Genomic DNA, 13,269 nt, shown 5'->3' on the forward strand with positions numbered 1-13,269 from the left:
AGGCACCTGCCGCTTCAAAGATTGAACGAGCCATGCGTTCGACTTGTCTGTCTGCTGTGTCCTTGAGGGTTCATCTGTCCGGCAGCGAGAGAAGCGTTTGTGCTGCCAGCCCAGAGACTGGAGGGTCCACTTCAGGCGGATCTGTCCAATCCTTGGTGTCTTTCTGTGGAAAGGGGTATTTTGCTTCCAAATACTTGCGATTGGCGAATTTTTTCTCAGGCTGCGAAAAATGCTTAGAAAGGATTTTTTGGAATTCCGGGTGATTAGGGAAGACCTTCGATGGTTTCTGAACACTTTCAAAGGAAATGTTGTGTTCTGGTGCTTCCGGGGTTGGATCTGAAATGTCCAGCACCCGAAGGATGGAAGAGACGATATCCTCAACTATCGCAGTATTGCTAGGGGGACTAGGGAGCAAAGCGTTCTCTGTTTCGTTATCTGAATTGGAGTCACATATGCCCTCTGAGTCCTGCGCATCGCTAAGGAGCTCCCTAGCGGGCGAACTAGAGCGGAGGTTTCCCGTAGTCTGGGATCATTGTGGAGATCCGCATTGTCCTTCTCTATCAGGGGACGGCCTCGGTGACCTGAGGCCACTGTGTCTTTCCCTGGAGGGGGAAGACCTATTGCTATGTGAGGACACAGCTGAACGCGACCTGTGGGTCCGCTTACGCCTCGAACTGTCGGAAGCGCCCTGATCATGAGACCGGACGTCCCTTTGCTGGGTAACGTTCATAGCCGAGACATGACTCTGCAGAGCCTGCAGTAATGTGGAGGTCAGGTTATCTATAGACTGTGTCATAGACTGCGACATCTGAGTTGCCCATTCCAGCGCAGTAGCGGTCGCAGAAGCGTTGGTAGGGACTTCTTGGGGTTCTGCTCCGTTTTTTTTTTTGGGTACAGTCCCGGCAGTGCGGATACGTGCTGCCGCTGGGGAGAGTGCAGACTGCATAAAAGCAGTCTTGCCTGGTTCTTTTCTTTGAGCCCGACATAGTACCTAGGCTGATTAATAGAGACCCTACAGGGGTATCTACGCAGAGGAAAAAGGAGTAGGAGAGCGCTATAGGTTATAGGAATTCACAGCTGAGTACCAAGGACCCAGCTGTGATCTTACCCCACCGGTGCTCCCTTTAGGTCCAGCGCTGATAAGCCCCATGTCCTGTGCCCCCCGGAGACTCTGTGCTGCCTTCCTCCAGGTGCAGCAAGATGGCCACCGGATTCTGAGGTGGAGAGGGAAGGGGGCGGAGAGCTGGAAAAGGGCGCGCTGGGCCATGTAAAAGCGCGCCCTTCCTGCCTCGATCCGCCCCTTCTATGACACTGCAGTGTCATTTTCGTCATCCGGGGGGCGTGCCAGGGGCGGGCCGGGGGGCGGGGAAAAGGCGGCGGCTTCGGCTAGGCCGAAGCCGCGGTCTAAATTAGAGGCCTGATGCCCAGGAGGGCTCCAGAGCGGCGCGGTAGTCCGGGAGGGGGTCGGATTTGCACCGGACCCCCCCAGAATGGGCGACTGGCTAGCGGTGGGGGCAGCAGTGCTAGCGGTTCCTGTGTGGGGGGTCCCTGGAGCGCCATGGAGCCACTGCTGCTGCAGAGGCAGGGGCGCAGAAAGCCCTGTCTCTGCTGTGCCACGTCTGCCTACACCCTCTCCCGGCCCCAGCAGGATCCCACAGCTGGGCTGGGGTCCCTGGTGCAGAATGCTGTCTGTACTCCGACCCTACCTGCAGCGTCTCAACCTAATGCCCCCTGCGGGGGATTAGGGAGGGTGCGTCTGTCACCGTCAGGGGGTCTTCATCCTTGCCTCAACCTCAACCCAGACCCTGAAGGGGGTTGGGGAAGGAGGGGGGGGGTCTCAACTTCGGACCAGTACCCGAGGGGACTGGGGAAGGAGCGACATGGGGGACCGCCATCTCTACTTCAACTGGGCACCCCTAAAAAGGGGGCCAAGGAAGGAGCCATGCCGGGAGTCTCGCTGGAGACCCACTTTTCTTCATCTGTTCCGACGAAAGGAAAAAAAGAAAAAAAGGTGTGCCTCCTTGCGACACTAAGCAAAAACTGGAGAAGGCTGACGCCGTCCAGGGGTGTATACTGCAGAGGAGGAGACAAAGTTAATCTTTTTCAGATTATGCATAGTGTCGCCTCCTAGTGGACAGCAGCATAACACCCACGGTTCTGTGTCCCCCAATAAGGCGACAGAGTAAAAAAAGTTCACATTTGGATGAACAGTCATAGTCCTGATATCCCGATAGTCCACTCCTGGCGGCCTGGTAAGGTTTCTAGACTAGTGGAATTATGATAGGCATGTAGACTATACTAATCAGAGCAGAGCGGGACAAAAACCTAAATGTCATGGCCATCAACAAGGCACCTGACACTTCTAGTCAATGCTATAAATCCACTGACAGGAGGTCTGCTGTGATTCTGAGCAAGTGTCCAGTCTAATGCAGGGGGCTGTTTTGAAAACTGGGGGTGAGGAGAAAGTGGAATAAGGGGAGCTGTTGTAACTAGATATGAGGGCTGCTGTGACTACTACTGGGGGCGAGTTGCTGCAACTAATTGGTTAGTGAGGGGACCTGATGTAACTAGACCAATTGAGTGGAGGTTGCGGTCATCACTATTGGAAATAGGACAGGGGGGGTCTTTGTGTCTAAGTTAGTGTGATGAGGAGCTGTTGTGATCAATGGAAGCTTGGGAGAAGGTCTGTTGTGACTACATTAGTGCATGGTGAAGCTGTTAAGTAAAAGCTGGTTATACCAAATGAAGGGAGAACCGCTGTGACTACTGGGAGGGATATGGAGTGTAACTGCTGTAATTAGGTACCTGCTCCAATAACTGGGAAAGCAGAAAGAAAAAACAGGGAATAGAGAGAGGAGGAAGAAAACACTGAGTATCAAAGATTTTTTTTCCCCCTTTTACTCTAGGGGGTAAACGGGGCCACTAAACTTTTAAAGTGGATTCCCAGATTCTCAAATATCAAGTTGCCTGAAATAACAGCATTTTATTAAAGAAGTCCAAGTGATAAAGCAAAAAAAAAAAAAAAAATAGTCACTACCTAGAAGGGCACAGCCAGCTATCTGACAGGCTTTGGCGATACCAGAGACCACAGACTCAGCCACCGATACGTCCAAGGCCCCGCAGCCAAAGTAGTCCAGGAAGAACAGAGCCTCCGCTCCCTGTGCCAAGATGTCATTGACGCACATGGCCACCAGGTCCTGGCCAATGGTGTCATGCTTGTTACACGACTGAGCGATCTATGGAGAGAATGGGACAGCTGAGGACACGCTGGGCGCTGTATCTGTGCAGGAGATGGGCGGTTATAGCATCAGAGTTGTATAAAGCTTTGTTGTATATAGCTTTGTTGTATATAAAGCTCTTTTGTAGTTTTCCAGTTTACCTTTAGCTTAGTTCCTACACCGTCTGTACCAGATACCAGTATAGGGTCAATAAATCCTGCAGCTTTAAGATCAAACAGGCCGGCGAACCCTCCGAGCTCCGCATTACAACCTGGGGAAGTCAAATAGCAACAATGTACAGAAGGTACGACAAGTCCTGCCAAGCAAAAGCACGGTCTGGCCGACATCTGCTACAATAAGTTAAAACTACTTTTGTTGCACATAGCAGTTTGTTATGTATAGGAGATAACCTGATTTTCATGCGCTCTAACTATACCTTCACCCCTTTTTGAGTGGCGGTTCCTCCTCAGCATTCCTCCAGCACTATAGGTGCAGGAACTATCTTACCTTGACTTTCCTGCATGACCAGCTCCATCCGATGGCCTGCCATTAACTGAAAGCTCGTCTCCTCAGCTATGCCTATATGTAGTTTGTGTCTCTGCTCTTGCTCTACTGCTTGTCATCTACAATTATTATATTCCCCAATGGACAGATGACACTGGGCTCTGCTGGGTCACCACAGTTCATGAGAATAACTGTACCTGGTCTAGCTGTAGCTGCCGCAAATGGTTTAATTTTCCGAACCAGGTAATTTCCAGCCTCAATATCCACACCACTGTCCTTGTAGGTGAGATGTCTGTAAGAAGCAGAAATCTAAAGTCACCCTGTTATCTAGAGCGTGATAAATATTTTACTCTATACGGTTAGTCAGTATATGCTGCAGAATAGGTTGGCGCTATATTGTTTTTTGGAGTTTGAACACAGTAACCATCTATAGAACGATGACCTTCGGCAGTCAAAAAGTCACAGGTTAGGTTTCAATGATATCCAATTTTATAGACAGCCGAAAAATAGGATATAAAGACGTCAATCTATCCAACGTTTCGGTACGAAATGGGGGAAGCCGTGCCAAATAGCACAAAGTAGGAGCAGCCTGTGGGTGAATGCCAGGATACCTCACCACATCCTGACACCGGATACACGCCGGCATTCACCCACAGGCTGCTCCTACTTTGTGCTATTTGGCAAGGCTTCCCCCATTTCGTACCGAAACGTTGATTGGATTGACGTCTTTATATCCCATTTTGTCGGCTGTCTATAAAATTGGAAATCAGTGAAACTTAACCTCTTTGACCGAGTGCCGAAGGTCATCATTCTATAATGTATGTTTTTTTCCCCTCGGGCACTAGTCTCCTATACATAGAGTTCACCACTTTTGACTAACTTTACAGTATCCATCTACCCAGGTAAGATTTCCTTTTCACTGTGGTGTATAAGGAGGGGGTGAACATCCTATATGCAGTGTGGAGGAGGTTTTTTGTTTAGTTCCTCCCCAATTAAGCTGAATCTCAATATTGCATTGTTTCTGCTTTGTAACCACAATTTTATCAGTTTACCTGCGTTTTTTTATTTACCATAAAAATGTGATGCTTTTTTTCAGCTTTTTCTTATAAATGTCAATTTAAAAAAAATAAAAAAAAATAAAATAAAAACAAGCATGAAAAAAATATATAAAAATTCTAACAGCATCAGGTAGATGAGATACAGATTAGAGGGATGTGTTGTTTATTAGGCTGTGTGCTGCTGCTTCAATATAACGAAGGTTATATCACCAGATTATCATTGCCAGGACAGTTTGTGAGCCCTGGCCACATCCTCTCGTTTGATAAGCACTGTCAATAGACCATGTACAAAAAGAAATGTGATGTAAGTGGAGTGAGCCTGCTCTGCTTCATGCTACATCTTAAAGCTATGTCACAACTGCTACACCCAGTAGACAACAATGGAATCAGGGTCTGTTTGCCTACATTACACTGCTCTCAGATTAGCTAGCTAAAACCTAGTGACAGATTCCCTATAAGACCTGTATTAAGCCAGTCTTAAAAAAAAAAAAAAAAAAAGAAAAACTGAGTCAGTACTTAGAGCAAACTCCTACTTGCTATTCATTTGTCTGAGAACTTCCACATTGCTCTTTTTAGTATCAGTGACTACATCTTAGCTACATTGTCTACAGCAAGTCTGTGGTGGTCTGAGACACGCCCCCAGTATCATTGGTTCAAGCTGCTGCTCGCGCCTTCTCCCTCAACTTGCAGCTCTACATCCTGATTGGTTGCAGTGTATAAACTAAGACAAGCCCAACAGGATCGTCACCTGTTCCTTATGAACATGAGCACACGATAATTCTTGGTCTTTTTTTTTTTTGAGTCTCGTCCAATATATGGAGTTCAAGATAGAAATCATGAGAACCATAAGTCTGCTCTAGTAAGGGGGTTCCAAATTTATTATAAAAAAAACAAAAATAAAAATAAAAAAGTGTACACCCTTAAAAAATATTTAGGCTGTGTGTAGAATTACAAGCCACCGTGGATTTCAGCTACAAAAAGCGACACAGGTTTGCTTTTGTGGATTTTAGTAAGACCGTATGCAGACCCATTTCATAAGGCCCCAGCCACTTTAGAAACATGAGGGGACAAACTCAAAATCGCAAACATTCGTGGTAGTATGATAAAAATACAGATTTTTTGGTGATTACATGAAGACGACGCTGGCTATAAACAAAACTTAAGTGTTTTATTGTAACCAAATGAAAATTACAGCTCAAAATCTACACAATAATAGTCAATGGTCGGTTACAGTCACTGATGACACGTGTCTCACTGCTGCCTCTCCTACACACACCTGTGTTGCTTGAGAAAGGCAATGGCTCTGAAACCAATGTCCTTCCTGTACACGGCTCCGGAGAAGTCTACGGCTGACACTCCTTTGTTGGCCTCTTCTAGGGCAGATTGTAAATCCTTCCTAACTGAAGTCACGGTCAGAACTCGCCCACCGCTGGTGACCACCTTTCCATCCTTCAGTGCTGTGCCAGCGTGGAACACCTCCATACCAAGGTTCTTGGCATTTGTAAGCCCTGGGAAAGAAACCAAAAATTACCCAAGTGTGGTGTGTAATAAACAGTGACTGGGGTAACCTGCCCCGAAATACATGGTTCACAATAAAAGCAAATGGCTCATCACGTAATGCATAAATATGGCCGTTCAGAGGAGATGCCCTTTGTAGTCATCCTCTGATCAGGCTAATAGATGGGGATCCTGTACAACTTGCGTAATCTAAAGCGCATTACAAAAGCAGAGAATCCCCTTTGACAAGCTACTTAAACAGATGTTACTCTGTATACATTATTCTGTATTCTACCCCAGAGCTGCACTCACTATTCTGCTGGTGCAGTCACTGTGTACATACATTACTGATCCTGAGTTACATCCTGTATTATATCCCAGAGCTGCACGCACTATTCTGCTGGTGCAGTCACTGTGTACATACAGTACATTACTGATCCTGAGTTACATCCTGTGTTATACTCCAGAGCTGCACTCATTAATCTGCTAATGGAAACAGTGAAATCTGATTTTTTTTTTTTACTCACTGCTTGAAAGAATTTGCACATTGTGTCATTTCTAAAGGCATAATCGTGTGACATGTAGCATCAACAATGCTCATTTCTAACTTTACATTTAAAAAAGAAAATTGAAAACAATACTCCATACCTGTGATTTCCAGGCCCTTGCTATAACTACCAGGATAGCCACCACTGGCCATGACCACAGTAACAGCCACGTGGTCTTGTAACCAGACTGGCATAGAACCAGCAAGTTGACCATCGATTGTGGCCTGGATAACTTCATAGAGGTCGCTCTGAAGCAGTGGCAGAATCACCTTGAAAATAGAAAAGTTGATTAGTTCATCGTGATATATAGGTGACAGTTTAACCTGATTTTGTGGGGGTCAACCGGGACCTCTCTTTTCCACCTGACCAGATATGGCATGGAGAGACACTGCAAGTAAACAGGCACGACAATGACTAAGGCAACCATCCCATACCCAGCGGGTCTCATCACTACTTTTGATGATTGATCCAATGAAAACCCTTAAAATAAAGGGATTTTTGTGTACTCACCGTAAAATCCTTTTCTCAGAGCCAATCATTGGGGGACACAGAGACCGTGGGTGTTATGCTGCTGGCCACTAGGAGGACACCAAGTAAACCAGAAAAAAAGTTAGCTCCTCCCCTGCAGTATACACCCTCTCGCTGGCTGAGATTCTCCAGTTCGGTGAAAAAACCAGTAGGAGCATAAACAGTTAACAATAACCATAACAATATCAACGCCTAAGAATGCTACAGTGAGCCAATAGGCTAAAAAGGGTGGGTGCTGTGTCCCCCCCAATGATTGGCTCGGAGAAAAGGATTTTACGGTGAGTACACAAAAATCCCTATTTCTCCTACGCCTCATTGGGGGACACAGAGACCGTGGGACGTCCTAAAGCAGTCCCTGGGTGGGGAGCATACATATGCTAATACCCCATGTACCACTAAGTGAACACCGTGGTACTGCCAATTGCAGGCAGAGTCAGCCGAGAGCTGCATCCGCAGAAGTCCGAGAAAGAATTAGGCAATGTTTGTAAAGGTACACAAGCTGGACCAAGTCGCAGTCTTGCGGAAAGGCCCGAGAATGAATGTGGTAACTTTTTGTAAAAGTATGCAGACTGGACGAAGTTGCAGCCTTGCAGACATGTTCTGCCGAGGCCTGGTGCCGAAAGATCGAAGAGGCACTCACTGACTGGGTAGAGTGCGCCTTAATCCCCGCTGGGACAGGCGCGTTCCTGACAGTAGGATACCTGAATCGCCAAGCGAATCAACCTGGCTAGACCCTTACTATGCCCTTCTGGAAGTATGAACAGGGCATCTTGTTGAGGGAGGGCTAAATTAACCCTTCACGGTTGATCCAGTGATTTCCAGATTAGTTCACAGGGCGTTGCTAGCAACTGGGAATGACCACACGGAGACGGGGGTCTCTGTACGGGAGGATCAAGACAGATCACTAGTCCCCTTTATTTTAGTCACTTCTTTTATAATCTTTTGCTTAATTATGCAAAGTTCTCAACTACATATATGTCCGTATCCAAATAGCATAGAAAGCAATATAATGGCATATTCTTCAGAGTTCTACACCCCCGGTTCCCTCATCTTGCACCTGATGGGAACAGTCTGGTTTCATGACAGCTTGAACTATTTCATACTAATTACAAAAATTTATCTTACAGCAACAAAAATGGAGAAACGAAACCTTCAGAGAATGGACAAATCAAAACTTCAGCTTTGATTTTAGTTTTAACCCTTCACTTGTGGAAAGGAGCCATTCGCGAGATGTACCGTCTCAGCGCCCTAACCACATCCAGGGTGTGGAGGGCCTTCTCAATGCGATGGACTGGCGCCGGAACAAAGGGAAGGCAAAACAATTTGCCAGTTGAGATTGCAAGAGGAGACGACCTTGTCCAGGAAGGACGGGAACGTCCTGAGAACCACCTTTTCCTGATGAAAATTCAGAAACGGAGAACAGCAGGAAAGGGCTGCCGATTCCGAAACGCATCTGATTGACGTAGTTGCCACTACAGAGACCACCTTCCAAGAGAGGACGATCAGTGACACGTCCTGCAGCAGTTTGAAAAGGAACCTCCTGAAAGGCCCCGAGAACCGGGTTAAGGCCCTATGAGTCAAGTGGTCTTCTATAAGGAGACGCCACATGGGAAACTCCCTGAATGAATGTCTTGAGCTGAAGCTTGGTGGCAATGTGTGTTGGAAAAGCACAGGCAAGGCCGAAGTTTTGCCATTGAGCGAGCTAAGCCCAAGGCCTGATATTACTCCGGATTGAAGGAATTCCAATATGGCCAGAATGGAAAATACCGGAGGTGATCGACCATGAAGCTTGCACCACAAAAAAAAGGGAAGGTTGTCTAGGCGCGGTGATAGATGCGCATGGACACAGGCTTTCTGGTACTAATCCTGGTGGAAATCACGTCGTGAGGGAAACCAGCCTGATCTAAACACCAGGATTCAACGGCCTCGCCGTCAAAGACAGAACCCCGAAGTTCTGGTGGTAAAATCGGGCCCTGCGAGAGTAGATCCATATGATATGAAAGTTGCCAGGAGACGTCGGCGACTAGTTGTATTAGTTCTGCATACCATGCTCGGCGCGGCCAGTCTGGCGCGACTAGGATCACTGGCACTACCTCCGCTCTGATCCTCTTGATGACCCTCGAAAACAAGGGAACAAAGGAGGGGGGGGGGGGGAGATGTACAGGAGCCGGAACCAGAGTTATGGCGGAACTAGAGCGTCCGCTCCGATGGCGCAAGGATCATGCGATCGGAAAATGAACCGAGGAACCTTGTTGTTTAGTCTTGAGGCCATGAGATCCACATCCAGAGTCCTCCAACGATGACAAATCTGCTGAAGGAGTTCCAGATGAAGAGACCACCTCCCCGTGGCAATGCCTTGGTGACCGAGAAAATCTATCTTCTAATTTAATTTTCCAAGCCCGGGATGTGGCTTGCTGAGATGGGCGAATGGTTGGTCTCGGACCTATGGAAGATGAAACTCACTTTGTGCCATCCTGACCCGAAAACCTCCCTGACAGTTGATATACGCTACAGCCGTGGCGTTGTTGGATTGAGACCTGATGGGGAGACCTGCGAAGAGATGGTGGAAACTCCTTAGAGCTAATCTGATTGTTCTTATCTCCCAACGTTAATGGGGAGATGTGACTCTCGGGTTGACCAATGACCTTATGCCGTGAGGTGACGAGGGACCGCACCCCAACTGAGGAGACTTGCGTCGGAGGTTACTACCAACCATCTTACTGTGGGAAAAGACCTCCCTTGATTCAGGGAGGACCTCGGTGTCTACTCCCTGAGGGCTTGCCTGTCCCGCAGGGATGGAGGAATCCGACGGTCCAGGGAGAACCGGTTCTCATCCCAAGCTAACAGCAATGCATGGTTTAAGGGACGGAGGTGGAACTGTGCAAATGGAACTGCTTCCATCGCTGCCACCATCCTTCCGAGATCTCTCATGCTGAAAGCGAATGGAGAAACTGGTCGAGAAAGAGGCCGCTCTGCTTGTTGTAAGGCTTGGGTCTCTCCTGGAGGGAGAGTGGTCAACCCGCGGGAAGTGTGAGCCAGTCCTGGGAAAGACTTTTTGCATTCTATCTTCCGCCCTAGGCGGGAAAGAGTATTTACGGCTATCCACAGATTCCTTGCAGACTGGAAGGGACCGACCCTTGATGAGCAGGTCGTCCAGATACGGTAACAGTACCACTCCCCGAGAGTGAAGAATGGGCATGACAGCCGCCATGACCTTGGTAAAGACCCTGGGAGCGGTGACGAGTCTGAAGGGCAAGGCCATGAACTGGAAGTGTTCCTCATGAGTTGCAAAACGCAGGAGCTACTGGAAGGACAGGCAGATCGGAATGTGAAGGCAAGCGTTCTTGACATCGATGGATGCTAGGAACTGTCCCTTTCCAATGGGAGCGACAACTGAACGGAGAGTTTCCATTTGGAATCGCCGTACCGTGACAAGGCGATTAACAATTGAGATCCAGAGATGGGTCGCATGGACCAGTCCTCTTTTAGAACCACAAAAGAAGGACTGAGTAAAATCTTCTGAACCCTTCGTGAAGGGGGACCAGAAAGAGGACTCCGTCCCTTAGAACAGCCTGAACAGCCCGAAGGAAGGCTCTTGTTTTTCTCTTGGAGGAAGAGGAAAGGAAAACTCAAGTTGGAGGGGGTAGGGAAGAAATTGTATATTATATCCGAAGAATACCAGCTTCCTGACCCATTTGTCGTCATTAGGTAGATATAGGAGATCTGGCTCCCCTAGATCCAGAAGCCCTAGGCCTGGGTTTCCAAAAACGGTTAGATCTGTATGAGATCTGGGAGCCTCTGTCTTCGCGCGGGGACAGACCTGATCCAAAAGAGAAGGTAGAGGAGGACCAATTGGAATTGTTGCAAGAAAATCGAAACACGTCGGCTGTTGGGAGCGAAAACGGCCGAACAGCCCTTTGTTGGGGAAGGAATTCACTTTTCTTCTCCCCCGGTAGTATCAGAAATGAGCTGGTCCAGTCTCTCTTCAAAAAGATGACCCGCTTGAAAAGGGGGGAGAAGTCAAACTTTTAGATGTGGCATCCACCCACCAGCCGCAGAGCCCTGGGGCTCTTCTAATGGAGAGCGCATTAGCGGCAGTATGAGCCGCGCAATTGGCGGCCTGAAAAGAAGAGTCTACTACAAAGTTCGCAGTGTGAATCAACTGGCTGGTGACAGAGGTTGTCTCCGGAGGAAGATTGGTGCCCTGGAAGGCAGTAATCAGGACTTCTGCCCAAGCGGCCTTGCCTTAGTGACCTAAACTGCGGCGAAGGATGGAACAAACGCCGCTCCTGAAGCTTCCAAAAAAATTGAACGGGCAAGGTAGTCAATTTGATGATCGGAGGGGTCTCTGACCGAGGAACCCCCAGAAACAGATAGGAGCGTTGTGGAAGCAAGACGCGGTACAGGAGGGTCCACCGGAGGGAACTGTAATCGATCCTTCATTAGGTCTGGATCAAAAAGGTATTTAGCCAGAGTAAACTTTTGCCCAGTGAACCACTTATGGCTGATCCCTATGATACTGGACAGCTGGTAAATAACCAGCGCACACGCTTATTCCTTAAATGAGGAGTGCTGGAGCGGAATTATTTTCCTCATTCAACCTCAGAATCCTGTTGACTGATTCTATAAGAGAATCAAGCGACTCTTGATCAGTTGGGGGATTCTGAGGGGCTGACGTGACAGATACAAAATCAGAGTTATGCTCGCTGTGAACCTCAGGAGAGGGCGAGCGAGAGACAGGAGTCGCTGATGCTGAGGCGCGAACGCGACTAGGGGACGCGCCATGAGCCCGCTTTGGCAGAGACAGTCCTCCCGGAGGGGGAATATAGCCTTGGTCAGAGGCTCCATCGACCGTGACAGGGATGCAGCCCACTCGGGGGTACCAGACGCAGGAGGCCCGTCAGCAGCGGCTGCGAGGGGCGTTGGAGCGCAGGTCGGGGCGCGGTTTGGACATAACGGATTAGCTTGAGCACTGGAGAGTCATGCTCGCTGTGGTAAGGCCGACTTGCAGGTAGTACACACGGTAGGAAAGCACAGTGTGCTTCTTAGCGGCCCGTTTAGCATCCTGTGAATGAGGCATAGCGCTCCAGAAAGGGTAAAAGGGAATCTGTCGCCCCTTTTTTGAGATATCATATAATGATATCATTCAATTGTGTGTCCCATAAGGATTCTCTTAGTACTTTTGCTTCCCCCTGACCCCGCACCTTTCATGCATAAATACCTTTTTTATATCGGTTCAGATGTATGTAAAGTGCCTCAGTCCGGTCCAATGGGCGGGGCTTATTCACCTGCTCCCCCCTCCCTGTCTTGCTCTAAGCATTTCTTGTTGTGTAGAGCAAGACAGGGAGGGAGGGGGGGCAGTTGAATGTGGCGTCCCTGTGGCGTCACCCGGTATTCGGCTGCTCCTGAAAGGGTTAACTGCAGCAGAGGTAAACAGACATGGCCCCCGAGATTAGAACTGCGCGTCTCGTTAAGAATGAGAGGCGCCAAGAGGAGGGGGCGGTGACGATAGCGCAGGCTGCGCTATTCAAATTGCGGCCTAGTAGGCCGGAAAAGCCAGGGACTAAATTTTTGGCCTACCCACTGTAGGTGCCGGGGCCGGCGGCGCTATTTAAATTGCAGCCTAGCAGGCCGAAAAAGCCGGGGGCTAAATTTCTGGCCTCCCCGCGGTAAGCGCCGGGCGAGGGGGGCCGCGACCGGGCGCCAGTGTACCACCGCTGACGCTAAGTCAGCGCTTCTCCCGGGGATAAGGACCCGACCCCATACCTCCACTCCTGTGCTCAGTCAGGTCGTCGCTGTCCAGGGTCCTTCAGTCTCATCCTCCAGGCGATGTAGCAGAGCTGGAGGAGGTTTTACAGGGGGGTATTGCTCAATCGATCCACCCTGTGGTAGGGGGACAGAGAGCTCTGGGGCTGA

The 13,269-nt window shown here is 48.8% G+C and overlaps 1 protein-coding gene across 3 annotated transcripts in view; it reads right to left on the minus strand.

Moving 5' to 3' along the window:
* GART (phosphoribosylglycinamide formyltransferase, phosphoribosylglycinamide synthetase, phosphoribosylaminoimidazole synthetase) overlaps nt 1-13,269 on the minus strand; it is a 73,543-nt gene that overhangs the window by 10,219 nt on the left and 50,055 nt on the right. For all 3 annotated transcript variants that reach the window (XM_073584603.1, XM_073584605.1, XM_073584604.1), the window contains exons 10-14: nt 6,926-7,094; nt 6,057-6,288; nt 3,920-4,014; nt 3,380-3,489; nt 3,038-3,236 (exon numbers count right to left, since the gene is read on the minus strand). In XM_073584603.1, the coding sequence (XP_073440704.1) occupies nt 3,038-3,236; nt 3,380-3,489; nt 3,920-4,014; nt 6,057-6,288; nt 6,926-7,094 (805 nt within the window). The remainder of the gene's footprint in view (nt 1-3,037; nt 3,237-3,379; nt 3,490-3,919; nt 4,015-6,056; nt 6,289-6,925; nt 7,095-13,269) is intronic.

The sequence above is a fragment of the Dendrobates tinctorius genome, unplaced genomic scaffold (assembly GCF_039654945.1).
Source record: "Dendrobates tinctorius isolate UK_male_01 unplaced genomic scaffold, ASM3965494v1 ptg000084l, whole genome shotgun sequence".
Taxonomy (NCBI): Eukaryota; Metazoa; Chordata; class Amphibia; order Anura; family Dendrobatidae; genus Dendrobates; species Dendrobates tinctorius.